This window comes from Desmodus rotundus, chromosome 2 (assembly GCF_022682495.2).
Source record: "Desmodus rotundus isolate HL8 chromosome 2, HLdesRot8A.1, whole genome shotgun sequence".
NCBI lineage: Eukaryota > Metazoa > Chordata > Mammalia > Chiroptera > Phyllostomidae > Desmodus > Desmodus rotundus.
This window is the reverse complement of record NC_071388.1, coordinates 142,511,058-142,532,106: the sequence shown is the minus strand read 5'-3', so window position 1 is coordinate 142,532,106 and position 21,049 is coordinate 142,511,058. Positions and strand designations below refer to the sequence as shown.

Below are 21,049 nucleotides of genomic sequence, written 5' to 3'. Positions count from 1 at the left end.
TTTTCAGGTAACAAATTTCACCCACTAGGCAACTTTGCAAATCCAGATTCCGTGAATGATGAGGACCAACTGTAAACAATCTATGGTACGTTCAATCATGAATATCACTTAAAAGTTAAATGACCCAAAGCTACATACATCAACATGAGTATTTCTCAAACCAAGTGCACAGTCAGAAGTACACATGGGTTAGGAGACCAGGTCTATAAAATCAAGCAGCTGTAAATTATTTTTGCCAATTACGCATGAGAATGACATGCAAGGTAGTTTTATTCTGCAGGGAGAAAAAAGGAAACGAGGATGGAGAAGCTTAGTATCTGTAACATTTCATTTCTTTAGGTAGGTAGGTGGGGATTTTAACCAACTATACTGTAATGTTGGGACTACTTCACTGAGAACATATCCATTGGAACTACATCTCGTATTGAACTGCACATGCTGGAAAGCGCACGCACTTCACGGCAGTCGATTGTATGAAAGGAGATTTCTTCATGACGTGACAGCACATATTTGGAGCAGTGATGCAAAGCATTTAACAGCATGAGAGGCTACAACAATTACAAGGGTCTGTTTGCACAGGAGAGAGAGAGATGAAAAGGAGAGAGACAAAGGGTCAAATTTTTACTTCTAGATACACCCTGTGTCTCTGCTGCCCCTTTGAAGTGCATGGGAGTTTCTTCCCAGAAGGACTCCATGGAGCACAGGGCGTAGCAATCCCAAAGCAAGCTTAGTAACCAGGACACTGTCGGGGGCGGAAACTTAAGCTCTAAAAGAATTATTTCCACGGTAGAGGAGAGTGTTTGGGAAGGAAAACTCTTGAATGGAAACATAAAAAGAATAGTTCCTAGAGCCAAAGACTGGGATGACCCATCAGGGCCTTATTTTCATTGGGATAAAGCAGTGGTTTTCTTGGGACAATGAAATGTTCAAACTCCCAATTCTGTTTCTGCTCAAGAAAAAAAATAAACGTTAGTGATGCTGTTGTATTTCATTTCTAATTCTCCCCTTTGTTCACTTTTGGCAGCTACCATCGTGAGCATTAGGATAAAGTCTAGCACCTCGCCAAAAATACCAACATTGTGATTGATGTGTGATTCAAAAAAGCTGTCAAAATGGATACTCCAAAAGGAATGAGTCATACGGCGGGGCCAGGCATGCTAATATTTTTGTACCAAGTTATAATCCTTTTCATCTGGACCTTCTTAGAGTTGGCTTCTTACTTCCTTTCAAGCAATTCAAAGTTAAGGGCTACAATAAATGCCACTAGAAGCCTAACAGATTGGGTTCATACCTTCATTACTAAAATCCAGAAATTAAGGCTATTTGATATGGAAATGGGGCACAAAGAAAAACATGCACACAGCTTCAGCCCATGGGATTTTAGAACCCTCAGAGACTACAGAATTTTATTTCATACTAAAAGTATTACATACTGAAAGTTTCATCAAATACTCTTTTATCTCACTAACTTTAAAAGTAGAATGCCACCATAAAATTTAGGGCAACAGTGACATTTATCAGCTGAGAGAAAAAGAGTATTTTTCCTCCTGGAAAGTAAGAGAGAAGCGTGTGTAAAAAGCATGTTCAGAAAATCTGAGGCTCTCCTATCTGGATGGTGGCTGTGTACTGATTTGACTTGGGGCTCACCTGTTCCATAAGCGTAGCTCTATCTGATTCAGCAAGACTGTGTAGGATGCAACCCAAGCAAGTTAATAAAGAGCAAGGAGTTACTGGGGGCATGCAACCTGTAATGACTTATTAGTTGGCTTCCTAGATCAAATCAGATGGCATTGTATTTTTGATTTGAGACAAGCAAGAAGCTTTTAACAATGCTCTTAGTCAAATCAAATAGAAGGCCATCTGCACATAAGTTATACAAATCCTTTTTTTTGCCACTATTGAAATTCAGAATAAAGTCCAAATGACTCCATCCATCCCAGAATGGAGCTGGAGCCAAACAAAACTTCAACAGCAGTTTCTTCAAGGCCCAGATGGTCCTGACTTGAATGTCTTTTCTCATGTGAGCGAGCTGCTTAGGGGTCACACTGTGTTGTGGTTATCTGCTCCAGTTATGAAAATGCTAACACTTCCATTAGGCTCTGAAATAGAACAGTCTCATGACCTGAAACACCAGGCTCTTTTTTTCTAGACAGGACAAAATATACAGGGGTCAAGATAAAATGTCCAGGTAGAGGCTACATATAATGGACCAGACCTCTGGGAACATTCATATGTGAAAAAAGGTCCATAAGTGAGAGTCGCAAGCATAAGCTACTGTCAGTTCAATTCTGGGCGCTCTTCACATTCAGGTCAATAATCATTTAACTGAAGTCCCATTAGAATCTACACCCCAGCCCCTCAACTCAGTGCTTTAATAAAGGCCGATAAAAAGAGTGCAAAATAATCAGAACCTCCACCTTTTGTGAAGTGCTTACCGGAGTCTCACTGACTGACTACACTAAGCAATGGTATTTAATATTCCCGACAACCCAAACAGGTAGCTCTTGAATTCATAAGGCCAGCATGGCTCCCCAGGCTTATATATAAGGATCACACTACCAGTAAGCAACAAAATCCTGATTTAAACTCAGGTCTAATTTCAAAGCCTGTGCTCATAACCAAGCATTTTTAAAACTAAACTTTTAATAGTTCAGTTAAATGCTCATTCTGGGTCCTAATGGTCCAATGCCATCACTTCTCATGATAAGCTTTGTAGAGAAGCCTGCCCGCTGTCTAGGACAGTGAGTACAGCAGACATGTACTTAGGTTGTGGCGCCCACAACCCAGGAGTAAGCCTCAGCCTGTCACGCTTTGGAGTGAAATGCTCCACACATGGAAGGACGTCCCTGAAAATCAGTGCTTTTTACCAGATTCATCCAAGTGGTTTGCACAGGCACACTTAACACACGCACACACACACACACACGAATCTTTAAGCATTCAGGCAGAGCAGAATTCACTTCATCTGTACTTTATGAATTACAACTTTCACCCAAATGTAATGACCTGTCTAGATTCATCAGGTTAACCTACCATGTTACAAAATGTTAACCGTAACATGCCCTTCCAGAGTACAGTCTGTGCACAGCACATACATATGATAAACGCCCTTTAAAATTTCATTTTCAGCCCTGGCTGGGTGGCCCAGTTTGTTGGAGCGTCCTCTGTACACCAAAGGGTTGTGGGTTCAATTCCTAGTCAGGGCACATACATAGGTCACAGGTTTGATGCCCAGCCTGGGCACATATGGGAGGCAACAGATTGATGTCTCTCTTACACATCCATGTTTCTCCCCTCCCCACCCCCCGCCACTAAAATCAATAAGACATATCCTCCGGTGAGAATTAAATAATAATAATGAACAAAAAAAATAAAATTCCATTTTCATTTTCACACCTATGTCTTCCAGTAGGCAGTTGACTCCTCAAAGGGCAGAGAGATGCTTTATTCACCTTTGTGTCCCAGCATGTTAACAGTGCCTGGCTGGGAACAAACACCCAAACAAAACAATTGTTGGATGAATGAATGGATGGATGGATGGAAGGATGGATGGAATTACATGGAATTTGTTTACTAAAAATAAGCAGCCCCCAATGTAAAGCATACTAATACAAGATAATAAGTTGTTCCCCCCACAAGCAAATCCAAGTCTATGGGCTATCACTAAAGGCTGATCAAAAGGCTTACTACGCACCCTTCAAACTGTAACAACACAGCCATTTTACTAGGGACATTTAAAAAAACAAAGGTTCAGAGGCAGTTGTCTGAAAAAGAGCCATCAGAAAGCTTTGAGAGGACAACTGTTACTAGAAAAAAGCCAATTTGATCACAAGCTTACTTGGCCTTTACTATTTCAACAGTGGACAATGGCTTATTCATCCAGTTCTTATTTTATCTTTAATTTTTTTGATGACTATATAGTTGCTACTGGTTCTGGGTATATATCAACAAAATTCATACAGGCTGAAAAGATAATGAGCTTACCCTTACAGGCTTTCCATTTACTTTGAACCATTATGTTTATACTCATCATGCTTATATTTTGTAAATGACACTCCAAACAATATGTTAGGAGCACAGCTTTACAGTCAACAAAGTTGATTTTTCAGCCCCAACTACTACTAGAAATGTGTGTCCCCGGGCAAGTCCCTTAACAGCTCTAATCCTGAGTTTCTCGTATATAAAACAGATGATATGTACCCTTCAGGTATCCGGAGCTACCTTTCATGTTTACTAAAGTGATTAAAGAAATGCACCATCAGTAACTATGTTGTTATTATTGCTGCACATGCATCAAACCCACATTTAACTTGAAGGCTGCCTTAAAATCTTCCCAGGAAACAAGTCCACTCATGTATTTAAAGGCTTAAGGTGATACTGAATGGAGTAAACCTATAGGCAAGCAAGATGTTAGAATTCTCCACTCATTTTCCAGTCGCTGCCAGAGAGAGGACAGTCACAGGCAGAACGGCCTGACTACCCGGATAGAGGCACGTGGACTTTTCTGCTGTGGCCTCCCCTTCAGTCAAGCTCAGAGGTTTTCAAATTAATCTGCATGCGAATTCCCTTCTGGGGTTGTAGAGGTGCTTACTGAACTGTACTTTTAAGGGCAACTTAAGAAATTTTAGGGATAATCTTAACTATACCCTACTTTTATTTTTAACTTCAGAAAAAAACAAAAGCCTCTTATATGCCCTTGACATAATTTGTTTTTACTTTATTTATATTGTTGTTCTATTACAGTTGTCCCAATTTTCTCCCACTGCTCTCCCCTGCCCCACCCACACACCCCCGCCAGTCAATCCCCACCTGTTGTCCATGTCCACAGGTCATTTATACATGTTCCTTAACTAGGCCCTTCCCCTTCTTTTCTGCCTTATCCCCCGCCCCCATCCCCTCTGATCACTGTTAGTTTGTTCCTTATTTCCATGTCTCTGGTTCTATTTTGCTCATTTCTTTTGTTCATTGAGTTCCACTTACAGGTGAGATCATATGGTATTTGTCTTTTGCCAACTGACTTATTTCACTTAGCATAATACTCTCCAGCTCCATTCACCTTGACATAAAATTTTTTTTTTAAAAATGTGAGCAACATGCGAGTGGCAAAGTAAAGCGAAAAAAGAAATTTCCCTATACCTTGCCAGACCCATGTAAACCTATGGCTTCAAGAACATAAAGTGGGCTATTCCAAATATTGGCCTTCAGAGTGCCTTTACTTACAAGGGCACTGTCCACACGAATCAAATACTCCCTTCTCAACTGTATGTCCCTTGGGTCTAGAATGGTGACAAGACTGCAACGATTTGTTAGAAATCATTTGAATTTCGTAAGTGCCAGAATTGTGACTGCACAAAGCCACTTAGAAGAAGGGACTCTGTCATGACGGAGGAAATACACTCCTCACCTCCACCTTGAGGTTTCCCCACAGGTGAAGTCTGAAGCCAACTGGGCTAGGTACATTGCAGGTGCTGTTCCCTCCATTTGCTCCAGGCTCAAAGGAACCCCATTCTGAGCCAGTAGAGGAGAAACAAATGGATACTCATTCTGCTTAAGGGCTCCTACCTGATCTCCACACACTGGCTGCCTGCTCCCCATCATTCAGATCTTAACCAAGAGGGCACCACCTCACATTATTCTAGATTATTCTCATAACTCTTTGCAGCATTGGAACAAGTGCACTTATATATCTGTGTACCCCATTTGTGTATGGCTCCCCCACTGCCCTCACTCAGCACTAGACTGTAAACACCCTGAGGGCAGACGGTTGGTTAGCCTCATGCGGCACTACATCCTCCAGTGCCTACAACACTACTTGGAACATAGTAAGTGCTCAATAAATAGTTTTGGGTGGTCTAATTAAAGCAGAAGTCCTTTTACAACAGTGACAAATGGGCAAAACTGCACAATGAAGAGTAAAAAGGATAGTCTCTTGCCCTTGCCTGGTAGCTCAGTTGATTAGAGGGTCATCCCCACACACTAAGGTTGTGGGTTTGATCCCTGGTCAGGGCACACACCAGAATCAAACCAATGAATGCATAAATAAGTGGAATAACAACACTTCCGGCCAAGATAGAGGTGTAGGTAGATACACTTTGCCTCCTCGCACCACCAAAAGGACAACAAATTTGAAAACAAAAAAATAAGCAGAATTACTAGGAAACTGAACTGCAAGGAAGTCTGACAATCAAGGAGTTAAAAAAGAAACATTCATCCAGACCAGTAGAAGGGACAGAGACGGGCAGCCAGGATAGAGAGGACACGGGGCAAGGCAGCAGCTGTCAGGGCAACCTGGTGGCTGACAGGGCAAGGCAGTGGCTGGTGGACCAGACAGTCCCACATCTGCATGCGGGTAAACCAAGAGGAACAACTAGGGAGCAAGATAGACCACGCAACCAAGGTTTCCAGTGACGGGAAATAAAGCTGAAAAACCTCTGAATGAAAAAACCTGTGGGGGTTGCAGCAGCAGGAGAAACTCCCAGACTCACAGGAGAAACTGCTAGAGAGACCCACAGGGTCCTAAAATATACACAAAACCACACACCCGGGAATCAGCACCAAAAGGGCCTAATTTGCTTGTGGGTAGCAGGGGAAGTGACTGAAAGCTGGCCAAGAGCTGACCAAGCAGCACTGTTCCCTCTCGGACCCCTCCCCCTCATACAGCAACACAATGCAGCAATGTTACTTGTCCTGCCCTGGTGAATACCTAAGACTGCACCCCTTACAGTGTAACAGTTGTGCCAAGACAAAGAAATTGGCCCTAATGAAGGAACAGATCAAAGCTCCAAAAATAGAACTAAGCCCTGAAGAGACAGCCAACCTATCAGATGCACAGTTCAAAACACTGGTAATCAGGATGCTCACAGAATTGGTTGAATTTTCGGTCGCAAATTAGATGAAAAAATGAAGGCTATGCCAAGTGAAATAAAGAAAAACACAGGGAACCAACACTGAAGGGAAGGAAACCAGGACTCAAATCAACAATTTGGAGCAGAAGGAAGAAATAAACATTCAACCAAAACAGAATGAAGAGTCAAGATCCAAAAAAATGAGGAGAGGCTTAGGAACCTCCAGGACAACTTAAAAAATTCCAACATCATAATCATAGGGGTGACAGAAGGAGAGGAAGAAAAGCAAGAAATGGAAAACTTATTTGAAAAAATAATGAAGCATTTCCCCAATCTGGCAAAGGAAATAGACTTCCAGGAAGTCCAGGAAGCTCAGAGGGTACCAACAAAGTTGGATCCAAGAAAGCACACACCAAGACACATCATAATTACAATACCTAAGATTAAAGATAAGGAGAGAATCTTAGAAGCAGCAAGAGAAAAGGAGAGAGTTGTATACAAAGGAGTTCCCATAAGACTATCAGCTGAATTCTCAAAAGAAACCTTGCAGGCAAGAAGGGGCTGGAAAGAAGTATTCCAAGTCATGAAAGGCAAGGACCTACATCCAAGATTACTCTATCCAGGAAAGCTATTATTTAGAGTGGGAGGGCAGATAAAGTGCTTGCCAGATAAGGTCAAGTTAAAGGAGTTCATCACCACCAAGCCCTCATTATATGAAATGTTAAAGGGACTTATCTAAGAAAAACATGATAAAAAATATGAACAGTAAAATTACAACAAACTCACAACATCAACAACTGAATCTAAAACAAAAACAAAAACTAAGCAAACAACTAGAACGGGAACACAATCACAGAAATGGAGATCACTTGGAGGGTTATCAATGGGGAGGGGGAGGGGAGAGAATGGGGGAAAAGGTACAAGAATAAGAAGCATAAATAGTAGGCACAAAATAAACAGGGGGAGGTTAAGAATAGTATGGGAAATGGAAAAGCCAAAGAACTTATATGTATGACCCATGGACATGAACTAAGGGGGGGACTGCTGGTGAGAGGGAGGGTACAAGGCAGAGGGGAATAATGGGGAGGAAAAAAATAGGACAACTGTAATAGTACTACCAATTATTTTTATATATCTATATATCGACATATATATTGATATTTATATATCTATATATATAAAGAGGGGAGTATTATCAGTGGTTGAGACCAAGCTGGCATTTCTCTACTTCCTATTCCAAGGAAACTTTTTTCTCAACACTCAAAATACAGAAAGGGCACCTTCCTTCTGAAACTTTGGAATTTAGTATATCTACAACTACATTGATGCTGGACTCATCCAAAGTACAACTAGTATGTGAATTAATGAATTTAGTCTGGAGAGTATAAGAAGAACAAGAAGCATACATTTAATGACATCTTATAGCTTACTCAGAAAATATACAGTGTACTACCTGCCTCCATCATTGGGTAGTGGCTGCTTTTTCACGTTGAGCCCCCTGTCTCATTAGGAAAAGGAAGGTAACAGCTCCCTCCAAGGGTTGCCAGGAACATCAGAGACAATGCTTATGAAGAGCAGAACAGAGCATGAGGGAGCACATATACATTGCCTTGTTTTACAGTGACATGCCCCGGCAGTTTTAGTGCAAAAGACCTAGGACTGATGGACGAACTTCACCGCCTTCCTATATAACCTCAGGCCACATAGCCTCATGTCCTATTTGCCTCATTTATTAAGAACTCTTAGCGAAGATCATTTGAAAGCCTTTGCAAAGAGCAAAGCACTAAAGTGCCAAAACAAGGCATGTTGCTCACTTAAACCTGCCTCAGTCCAAATTTAAAAGAAAGTACCCTGAAGGACATGAAGAAAATCCTTGTTTGCCCTGACCAGTGTGGCTCACCTGGTTGGGCATCATCCCAAAAAGCAAAAGGGCACTGTAGCAAGTGATGTCTCTCATATTGATGCTTCTCTCTCCCTCTTTCTCCCTACCTTCCCCCTCTCTAAAAATAAATTTTTTTAAAAAAGAAAGAAAGCCTGTGCTACTACTCACTGGTGACAGTACCTCATGACACACTGATCTGGCTTAATGACAGTGAAAAACTACTGGTTGTCCTTGGCCATTTAAAATTCCCTAATCCTCTTCTCCTAATTCACCCATTTCCAGTACAGAATCAGGTGAAGCATGATGCCAACTTATTACCTCTGGACACTTAGTATTCTTGTGCACCCACTACACTCGAGTGGTGTGGGGAATACCAAGATGAGTAAGAATCCGTGACAAAATTTGATTTCAACACAAAGGCCAATTATGTGCAATCCACAGTCAGCCCAGTGTGGTCAGTTAAGTAAGTTCTTGGATGGCTACTCAGTTCCTGGCCATGTGTCAGAGGGCACCATTCCCTAACAAAGTCAGAAATTTTCTGCAAAAACCCTCCCCTGGACCAAGCACCGTGCTGGACAAGGTGAAGTGCCAGGACCTGTAAGATATAATCCTTGTCTTCCAGGAGCCCACAATGTGAACTACCAAATAAAACATGGACATAAACAGATGGCTAAGAGTATAATGAGTGACTACAAAGCTACACATAAAAGCATCCCCTTATTTTACAGTAACACCTCACACAGGTGATATTTAATCAAGGGTTTCATGAGTAAGAGAAATAATGCATACTATTCATACTGTAAACAGATCAAAGACAGGAGAGTTATTTTTCCCATCTCCCCCAAGCTGACGTGGATCTGACTACAAGGGTATTTGGAAGAGGTGGGATTTTGTAAGAGCCCTGAAGGTTGGCTATATTTTTCATAAGCAGAAGAGTCACTTGAGAAAGACATATGGAGGGAAAGTACAGGCCTGTTCTGTGGATAGGGAGAAGCAAACTCCAAGTCTGGGTAAAGGAAGGAAAAAGAAGAGGAGATGGGTGCGGCCAGACAGCGGAAGGCTTCCGTGAGAAGGCTCGGATGGGAGTGACAGAGAAGTCACAGAGCAGAGTATGCAAGGTAAACCACTAAAAGCAAACTTGGACCAAGTGCCTCTCAAACTGGATGGATGTTTGGAATAATGGAAGAGGCCCTGATGGGAAAATTGAACCAGAAGATGAAGTCCACAATCTTACGCCTTTTAACATTTCAAAAGGAGCGTCAAGAAAGATAGCAAAACTAAAGGCCAGAATTTAGGCTTGAGTAAATAAAGCTTGTATCTGCCAGTGCGTAATTCCAAGCATTGAAGCCCAAATTACAAATGCTAGTTTTCTTTTTTTTTTTTTTAATTTCCTTTATTGATTCTAGAGAGAGGGGAAGGCAGAGGGGAAAGAGGGAGAAAAACATTCATGTGAGAGAGAAACATAGATCATTTGTCTCCTGCATGCACTCTGATCTGGAAACCAAACCCGCAGATATGTGGCGTGACCCAGAACCGAACCTGCAACCTTTCAGCTTGCGAGACAACGCCCAACCAACTCAGCAAAACAAGCCAGGGCAAATGGTCATTTTCATTGTGGAAATTCCTCGGCATTCATGATTTACTCTAGGAACGTAAATCAAAATGTCCTCGTCCTTGTATTATGAAGAACAGATACCACACACACACACACACACACACACACACACAAATACCATTAGGGTTATCGATGATATAACTAAAATCAACAGGAAAACGCTACAATGTCAGTATCTCTAATGGTCAGACCTACTTGGACGGAGGAGATCTCTCAAAGGAAGTGGTGGAAACCTCATGGTTAGAGTCATTTAGAATCAGACCACAAGGTACAATCCTGTGGTCTGCTCTTCTCCACGTACATCTAGCCACTAGGAAAGTAAGTCCAGGTGAGCAACTGTGGCTGGGGAGGCAAAGGGCCAAGTCAAACCAGGTTTGAAGAAAAACAGGAAAGCAGATTCTTATTCCTCATGGAGGGGCTGGTTACAACAGTGTGTTGTTTGTGAAAACCCACCAAGCTGCACACTTAATGATGTGGGCTCATTTCCCTTTGTATCCTATTCTTCAATACAAAGTTTCATCTAAAGGATGATTAAAGAATGATTCTTTATCATCCTAAAGGACAACCAAGAAAGAATTTTTAAAATTCTCCATTATCAACAGAAAAATCACAGGAAGCCAACCCTTGGAATTTCTGATAATTATTGGTAAAATAACAAAAATATAGATGTCTAACATTAAAGCATCACTCCATTAAATGAGGATTGGGATCTGGTAAATTCACCGATGATACGGAGATTTCTAAACCTTGTAACAAATGCCTTTGGAAAAGCCAACCCTAAGACTCCAAACTTTTCCGGTGAAAGGGCACTAGAGAGGCGGCACACAGGCGAGCAAAATGGGTCCACAGCCCCAGGAGGCCACACAGTCCTAAAGGGTCTCTCCAGGTTCGCATCTGGAGGGCCTGATTAGTTGCCAATAAAATGATGATTCTGTAATAAGGCCTGGAGGATCCCCAGTTCCAAATTTAGTGTCCTGGTCTCAAGTCATGTGGACTGAATTGGCTACCTAGGTTCACCAGGCAGAAGTCCTTGTGGATAAAAAAAATCCTGATTAGACAAGATACCCCATTATCACTAAACTGGGAGTTTCCTTGGAAAAACCATAAGGCTGAACATATTGGGGGCTGAAGGGGCCAGAACTGAAACTAACCTATAAAGCTACCCATCTGATTCACCGCCTTTGCATTAAGGTCCCCCAGCTCTCGCTAGTGAGACATTTGGCCAGACCGAACTCACTGCGCAACCTGTGTTGCCATGGTGCAAATTGAACCATGTTCTATCCAACTTCTGCTATGAGTTATCCTGCTGTTTCTCTATATAAAGAATAATAATAACATTATTCAGCGAAGGCAGATGGGATTATTTTCCATCTTTCTGCCATTGTAAAAAAGTCATCATTTTTACCTTCCCCACCAAAGTAAAACTCCATTATTTTTCTTTAATTCCCATCTAAATCCATACCTTCTCTCACACTATTCCCAATTACTAGAAAGTTTGATTGGCCATCAACCAACCACCTACATTTCTTTGAAAGACACTTATATTTCTAGATGAAAATGAAACAATAATTTCTTCTACTCTCTCAGTTCAGAAAACCACATATGTTGGCCTCCAACCCCAAACCACAAATGCTAAATATTATGCATAAGAGGAATGTGTATTTGTTTGTATCATAATACTAAAGGAATAACTAGAGTCTTGCATTGAGAATAATCAGCTCATTCTTGACTTAGCATCCTATTTATCGTTCTGTTCTCTGAGCTAATTGCTTACATAAGCATGCCAATTTGCCTTGATTATAGAATTTTTAATAAACGAATGTTGTTTACATTTCACAAGTGTATGTGAATTTCACTCCAGGAAGCCAAGCTCACCATGTCTCTGTAAGTGGTAAAACCAGAGATCAAAGCAAAAGGCCTGCATTGAACCAACAAATAATTAGGCTGGAGAATAGAGGCCTGAGCAAAAATACAATAGATTTATTGAGTGTTCTAGTCCAGGGGTACACCTCAGAGTCACTGTTCATTCTTTAGTTATAATAGAACTTTCTCAGCAAATTTCCATTATGATTATTTGATGGTTATTTCTTAAATAGTTAAAAGTCTCTAACATTCAACAGGCTTTGATCCATTTCCTCTGTATTTCTCACATTGGTGGTTTTGGTTGAATCAAACATTTTAGGAGTTTTGTTGTTTAACTTTTCTCCACTTTGCCTAATTTCTCCAAATGTTATAGTATCTCCTAATTCCTTCCTACTACACTCATCTGTTTTTTTTTGCTGTGGTTTTAACTTTGGTTTGGTGTTTGGGGGAAGCAGGAAAATGGGAAGACCCAGGCCTCTAGCACAGTGGCCCTCAACCAAGGCTGCACATTCAGATCTCCCAAGGAGCTAGTAAAATTCCTGAGGCTAAGGTCACACTGCAGATGAACTCATCAGATACAGGGACCCGGGCATCTGTATTTTTTGAGCCTCCCAGGTGATGTAGCTATGCAGTCATCTTGAGAACCACGGCTTTAGCTTGTCAGTACCTTCATTTTCCTACCTTAAAGTGTTCAGCCAAACTTCCTTGGTTGGGGGAGGGTGGGAACAAGGAAAAAGTCAGTTTCCTCAGCAAATCCTCAACTCAGGCAGGACCTGAGATAGATAAGGAATGTTACCTTCAGATACCAGTCACAGGGCCAAAAACATGAACAATCTGACACCTTTCCCAAAGCCAACAAGTTTTTACAAAGCAGGCCATGGGCATGGTCTACCACACAGAAGTCAGTCAAGGAGATTACCCCTGGAGAGAGCAGGGTCCTCCCATCTTTCAGCTTCTGTGGCAGCAGATAAACAGGGGCTTACAAATATAAAAAAGCTTGCTCAGCAAAGAGGGTGGACTAAGGTCACGTGTGGAATAAGAGTCAATGAAGTCAGTTTCACACCACACAAGAACAGTGACGATGTGATGAGGGGGGAACACCTTTGGTACGTCCTACACATTGTAAGAAGCTTCTGATGAGGTGCCTACCTGTGAGCTCTGATGCCAATAGTCATGTTTGGTATTGCGTTTTTTTAATAATTTATTCATTTTTAGAGAGAGGGGAAAGGAGGGAGAAAGAGAGGGAGACAAACATCAATGTGCAGGGGAAACATCAATTGGTTGCCTATCATGCGCCCCACCTGGAGACCCAGTCTGCAATCCAGGCATGTACCTTGACTGGGAATTGAAGCGGCAACCTTTCAGTCTGCAGGTTGGCACTCAGTCCACTGACCCACGCCAGCCAGGGCTCATGCTTGTTTTTTAAGACTGAAAAGAAAGTACACTTCTATCTGTCTACATCAAATACCACTATACCTTCAAGTAGGAATCTGGTATTTCCTGAGGAACGGATTCCCAGCCGTCTTGGCCCACACTTGTGAGGCAGCTCTCCAGCCTACCAGCCCTTCCTTAGTTAGACATTACTTCCAAATTACATCATATCTGTTAGAAACGGCATAGTCCTTGGTGTTCTGCTAAAGGGAGGGTTCTGGAGAAGAGGATGGGGTGACTGGGGAGGGAGAAGACCATCCTGCAGTATACCCAGGCACCATCTTCAAGGAAAGACAAGAGGTGAGTTATGTCTGTAGCCAGCATTCAAGTAGGTGAGAGCCAAGAAGGCGCATGAAGCCTCTCCACAGACACCATGACCCATAAGCCTGGGGACATACTCCACGTGATGGAGGGAGGGAGACACATACTCCACGTGATGGAGGGAGGGAGACACATACTCCACGTGATGGGGGGAGGGAGACACATACTCCACGTGATGGGGGGAGGGAGACACATACTCCACGTGATGGGGGCAGGGAGACATATCCCCCACCGTACAGTGGAAAAGCCATTCTGCAAGGGGGCATCTGCCGAGCAGCTACACAGCTTGTACCCCACCCGCCTCCCTCAGCAACTCCAGTTTGTTCTTTCATAAACTGTTCTTAAGAAAATCCCAGATACCGGCACCATCTTGCAAAAGAGAGACAATCATCTGGAGTCAGTGCTTCTTTTATTAGCCACGTTTATAACATCTATTACTTGTTTAAATATGAAGACCAGACAGCCCACTTCCCCTAGTCCTTATTCCCCAAGACCTAAGAATGGAAAGAAGAGCACTTTTCGTTGAGTCTAAGCCCTTCAGACAACAGTTTCTGTAAAGTCAGGTGGATTTCCAGAACACGCATGAGCCTGTACTTATTTTCTTCTTTGAGCCCGGGAGGAAACTACAAGACCCTTCCCCACTCTCAGGTGCTATGTCTAGAATCTTGCAGGTGGAAGATTCATCTCAAGGAAGCACCATTCAAGCCAATGATGCACTAGCTATGTGTTGGGTTTGGAAAGCCCTTCCAAGCATCAGTATTTTTCATACATATGAGCAACTCAAAGAGCTCAGTATTTATTTTTGACAACGTAAACATGAAAATACTTCTCCTTCGGTTTATGAGATTTTCACTCACCAACCCTGAAGACTCCACTCTCTAGACCGCACAGAATACAGCTACACACTTGTCTACACAGAAGTTGTTCAACATATGATGTCAGCTAATGGATCACAATATTTTATGTTCTGGAAATTTTACACTTTCAAGTGCTATGGTTTTTAAAAACCTCATGACTATCTAACAGTCATGTCAAATTTTATTCCTATTTACAGAGGAGGAAAATCAAGGACCAGAGGAAAGGGTTTAAGTTGCTCAAGATGGTGCAGCTAATATAATTCTAGAAACCAGGTCTGCTGTCTCCCAGGCCAATGCTGTTTGCTAAATGAGAGGCCACAGGTATAAGCAATTCTTATCACTTCAGGACTTAAGGGCATGCATACCTTTGCTCCCCCAGATTTCATCAGTTTTGCTGCTGCCAGCCTCTCCCTAGAGCCAAACATTTACATTCAGAGTATACAGCCTTTGATCAGCTTCTATCCTAGACACCTACATATATTGATATTGTGAGAGGTGGGAGTGGGAAATACACCCAGATAGTGATAACAAGCACAGTCCTAAGCACGCATTTCTACATTTGAGAACAAAACATCTAGAGGGTTACTGCCTAGGATGAGACTGTAATGGCTCAAAGTGACAACACTCCACCCCTACGCCCCCATCTCTCTCCCTCCCTCCCTCACAAGAGGAGAAAGGATGTGAGAAAAAAATCAGCATGCATCTGATGATGGCCTCACTTCACTGCTACCCATCCATCTGCTCAGCAGACTTCATGGCAAGAGCGCTCCTTGGAAGTGGTTGAGAGGGAACAACACCTTGCAGAGGGAAATAAACGTAAATGGTAAAACTTGACCTTCCTTGTGCCTTTCACAAGTGATTACATTTGGAGTGTACACACTGCACTGACAGATTGCCTCTTCCCTCCGACGTGGAAAACCTACACTTCCTCACCTAGGCAGTTCCAGTCTGCCTGGCTGGGAAAAACTGAGGAGCACAGTGTGAGAACAAATGAGTATTAACCCCACGAACAGCACAGTGAAGATGCCAAAATGTGCAGAGAAACATCAAGGGTACCTCACTTTAGTCACTTCTAAGAAATTTCTGCCAATGCTACACAGTCTGAAACTTGCATTTACCAGATTTAGGTGTTGTGTTTTTTTAATAGCTTTACTGCTAGTTCCAGCTCCCCCTCTTTTTTTTCCTTCCAGGTTCTAGCCCCAAGGAAGTGAAATATAATGGAGGGGGTAGGAAGATCCAAACCTGGGTTAAAATCCTGGAATGGCTAATCTGTGACTTCAGGCAATTTAAGTAATCTTTATTTCCTCGCCTGTAATGTTGCTGATAGCTGGAGTTACTGTGAGGATTAAATGAGGACATGTAAGCATAGTGTGTACTCATAGTAGGTACTCAGAAAATGATCCCACTTCTTCCTAAAGCAAAATGACCACGTTCAACCTCAGGGCAAGCAGAGGAAGAAGGAGGAGGAGAAGGAAGAGAGGGAGGGACAGAGGGAAAGGGAGGAAAGGAGGAAGGGAAGAAGGAGGACAAGGAAACTGACTCAAATTAATTACATAGCAAAGTAGTTCCGGGTATCAAACAAGAAAATACTGCCCTAAGCCATCACTTCCTAATCTGTCGTTTTCAATCTGCTGGCTGAGCAGCCTGATACTTGATATCACAGAAATCCAGCAGCTGGGAGAGGACTTTCACAAAGGCACTGGGGGACAGCGACTACAAGCCAAAACTTAGTGAATATTAGGGGTGTCTTACGTAGAAGGAGGTATTCTTGGACAAAGACCATCCAAAAATCACCTTCAGAGTGTCATTTTTAAAAATAAAGGACATGGGAGTAAGTGTGTATACATGTGTATTCCCAACAATTAGACTGTGTTTAATCATGGAAAGCCACGCAGATATTCCATTGTAAATGTGCGACCCCAATGTTACCTGTAAAGTACATAAAACATACACATGCTGAAGGAACAAAAGTTGAAGTACATGACTGACTTTCTAATTTATGAAACGCTTCCATCAAAGAATGTAACAGAAACATCACACACGTGCACATACACAAAGGCAGATCACTTATAGCTCTACTTGAAAGCTAAGTACAAGGATGCAAATAGTTGTAAATGTATATAAGGAGTCAGCAATCTTTTCCCTTAAATGCAAGTTTATAACTATTATTACAACAATGCAGAAGACAAGTTCAGGGACAGGGGTAGAAGGAGACTCTCCTTAGGAGGATAAAGCTTCTAAGATTTTGATCAATTTTTTACTAGTCATTATAGAAATTTCAGTTAACACAAATCTTTAATATCTCACTTTTTCCTATAAAAACTATTATTTTTAAAAGTTTACCCCTCCACTCACACCCACTAATTTTTTAGATCCATACAATTGTAACTCACGTAGACTGAAGGGGGGTGGGGGAGCAGTCACCGAGTGGGTTTGTGCTCTCCTAAGTTTTGCAGAAATAGATGGGCCTGTGCCGTTTTTACTTTTATTTACTCTTCCCCGATGCTTTCAATATTCTAGAGCTTGGGAGTGGGAGGAATCGTTTTTCAGGCCTGAAATGGCTCATTAACTATTGATGTAAACCATACTTACAATGAGGGGGCTTGTATAATTTTCTGTACAGTATTACTATCTGGCTTTCCTCCTAAAACACATGATTTTTATCAGATAGGAAAATAAAACTAGGTCCTGACCAGGTGGCTCAGCTGGTTGGAGTGTCATCCCCTACACCCAAAGCTGCAGGTGTGACACCTGGTCAGAGCACACAACCACATGGGGGGTCTCCCCGCCCACAGGAGCACGTGCAGGACAGGTGCGGGAGGCAACAACCCAAGTTCCTCTCAGATATTTCTCTCAGTCTCCATCTCTCCCCCCTCACCTTCCTCTTTCTCTAAAATCAATAAACATATTCTCGGGTGAGGATTAAAAAAACAAATCAAAACACTGGGATCAATAATGCCAAAATAATCCCAACTGTCTCAGGGTAGAAAATTTCTCCACATATATATTTAAAAACTTGCCAATCTAAAATTTGTCCTTCAAGCTTGATCTCTAGAATTAAATGGTTTGGGCTGATTTCTTAAACAATTCATGAAGAAAAGCAAAGTTGAGAGCATCATATACACGACTTCAAAAAACTGACCAGAAGAGAAATCACGGTAACTCCGAACTTCTATCAATCCATAGAAGCCTTTTAATTCTTCCTGTACTCAATAGGTTTTCAAAGAGCAGCTGTAGCTGACTAAGGAGAGTTACATTAAACACCACTTCCATGAGCTGAGTGCAGCCCTAACACGAGGGCCTCCAAGCTGAGGCTTTCCCAAAAGCTTTGTCTCTATTCAGAGAAGGCCAGCCCGGTGTTTTTGTTTGTTTGTTTGTTCCGATGGGCTTACCATATTGTAAATAATTACAAAAGGAGCCGCATCCCCTAATTACGTGTAAGCAGAGTAAAAGTAGCCACAACAACCAACCACTGCCCCAAGGAGCTTATGATGTAGAATCATAAATGTCTACATACTAAATTTGTGACTGCTAGACTTAACTGTAACAAAAATCAACCATGTTAATGACAAAACATTATTTTTCTAAAGATTAATTCATACCATATGTTATTAATCAGCAGGGTAACTAAGAGCTCATGCAAAACATACTATCCCAGTTGAGCGGAACTTAACTGAATTACTGCATCTGGTTTCCCAGTGTCACTGGCCCTTCCACATCAAGTCCACTTCAAGTCCATACACTGCACCCCCTACACACACACCCACAGCACCACAGCCTGGACGGAAAGACAGAAAACCTAGAGCTGGAGGTAAGAGCCATGTGTCCGGTAGGTAGGGGATTTTGAATAAAAAGGTTGCCTCTGGAAAGACATGTGCGCACCCAGACTGCCTCGAGAACTAATTAAGCCTATGCTGTTTAATTTCGGAGTGTCCCATCTTGCACGAGGTGGGAGCAGCTGTGAGAGATCACAGCCGATTCAACGCAAGACAGGCAGCCTCATCTATCTCCCCACTGCCACACCAGTTTCCAGGCAGTGTGAAAAACCTTATGGCCTCTGTTCTTCCAAAGAGCACAAAGCTAACCTGCCGTCCAGAGCATTATTCCCCATATCAAACTGGGCCTGAAGATGGTCAGCTTAAATGTCCCAGTCGGGGTTCAGACTCTGGTCCTTTCCCAAGGTTGTGAGGTTACATGCCAAAAACCCTCATGCAAACGCAAAATGTGGCTGCCTTGAGCACAAGTTCCACTTTCTTCCCAGCCTTGTTGAGTTACTTTGGAGGTAACTAACGAGGAAAAGGGAAATGTACAAGTGTACGGAATAGTAACGCGTCTGATCTTGCCCGATTCCCTCCCAACATCCCTCAAAAGAGCCTGGGACACTAAAAATCAAAGTCTGGGGACCAACTGCAGTGCAGACTCTAGCTGGGGCGAGGGGAAGGCCACCACACCCTCTTGAGCTCATAGCACTGACAAGCTCTGGCAGGGAGGAGCCCAGAAACTTGGTCCCAGCCGACAAGAGAAAAGAGGGAGTCTTCAGTCTTGGATTTGAGAAGCTGTAAACTAGGAGAAGCGGATTTCGGAAGTGAGCCGGGAATTCGTCTGAGTATGACAGGGGAGGGGTCGCCCCTGAGTTAGAACAGCTCGCAACACGTCCCCGCAAAACAGCACATTTTTGTGGTTTAAGATTTAAGACCAAAAGGAACGCGCTGAAGGGAAGCTTCTCTCTCGCTCGGGTTTCAGGTGCCCGCTCTCGCTATGGGACCAGGACGCCGCACTGCTGCGGGTTTCCTTCTTTTTCCCTTTCCGAGAAGCTCCTCTCTGCCTCCAAGTTCGCCTTCGCTCGCCGCCCGGCGTGCCGCCAGCGGTGGGCCACCAGCACCCGTCCGCCCCAGACCCCCGCAGGCTCGGGGCTGTGCGCCCGCGGAATGGCCCGCAAGGACGTGGACTTTGCGGGGTTTTATTTTAAAACAAAAAGCCTCAGCGGCTCGGGATCCCCTCCTCCCGGGCCCGCGCCACCTTTCCTTCAAGTCCACGATGCACCTCCAGGGTACACGCGCTGCGAGGTGCCTCTCCCGTCAGACAATGGGTTCAGGGATTGCCAGGCAGCCCGCCCCGAGCCCTCGGCCCCAGCCCGGGACCCCGAGAAGAGCTGAGCACGGCTGTAGAGGGGACGGAGAGAAGTGAGGCGGGGAAGGCCACAACGGGGAAGGTGGACGCCTCCCCCTTGGGACAGAAGACTCGCTCCCAGGGCGGGGAGAAGGGGAGGGGTAGGGGTCAGCTGCGACGCCCGGCCTGGAGCCCCCGTGCCCCACCGTCGCCGCCGCGCACTCACCAGCACGATGGCAAACCGTTCTTCCAGTTCACCTGGTTCGGGCATCGGCAGCTTCAAAGGCACGTTGTGCGCCCTGAAATCAGTCTGCTGAGAATCCATACTCCCCGCGTTGCCCATGTTGGCCGCACGCCGGGGTCGGGGGCTGCTCTGGGCCCCTCGCGTCTGCGTCAGAAATCAGAACAGCTCTGGGCGACAGGCTGCTGCCCACTGTCTCGACCTGCCGGGTTCTCCGCCCTCCGCTGCGCCCCGGCGACTGTGCCGCGCGCACCGCTCCCTAGCAGCGCCCGGAGCCGAGCCGCCCCCCGGCCTCCTTCATGCTCCCTGCAGCCCCAGTGCCGCCCTGGCCTCTCTTCCTCTGGAGGGGTCGTCTGGGCGCTGGGCGCCTATCTGCATGTTGTTCCGCTGGCACGCCGCTGCCTGCCAGTGATCATGGACAGCGGGCGCGTGGTTCCTCCAACTCAACCTCCCACCCGGGCCGCGGCCACCACTGACACTTCTAACCCACTGCCCCGGAACACAACGCTTGCTCGCTGCGCGAGCACCTCAAGCAGACAAATGCAGCTCCGCGCTACGGACACAATGCCCCCTCTCGCCCGGCCCCCCGCCGGCCCCGCCCCCAGCCTGGCTCCGCCCACTTGCCCCGCTGACTGCCGGGATGTGTAGTTTCTGCCCAAAGCGTCCGCCTGCCGAAACCACACTGGCTCTGGAGGGCCCAGCACGGGTAGGACTGCAAGTGGCGAGGGCAATCTACACCCCTGTAGGGGCAGCTTATGTCACTTCTGACTCACTTCACTCCAACAGTAGAAATAGCCACCCCGTCAACATCAACTCTGACACATTTGACAAATGAATGAATGATCCAGCCAGTCAATGGTTGAATATAAGCATTCTGATTTAAAT

At 44.1% G+C, this 21,049-nt stretch overlaps 1 protein-coding gene across 5 annotated transcripts in view; it reads right to left on the bottom strand.

Annotated features, from left to right (window-relative positions):
- FMNL2 (formin like 2) overlaps positions 1 to 20,726 on the bottom strand; it is a 297,278-nt gene extending 276,552 nt beyond the window's left edge. For all 5 annotated transcript variants that reach the window (XM_024579927.3, XM_024579929.3, XM_024579926.3 and 2 more), the window contains exon 1: positions 20,150 to 20,726. In XM_024579927.3, coding sequence (XP_024435695.2) covers positions 20,150 to 20,266 — 117 coding nt within the window. In that variant the 5' untranslated portion in view covers positions 20,267 to 20,726. The remainder of the gene's footprint in view (positions 1 to 20,149) is intronic.
- Positions 20,727 to 21,049: the final 323 nt, after the last annotated feature.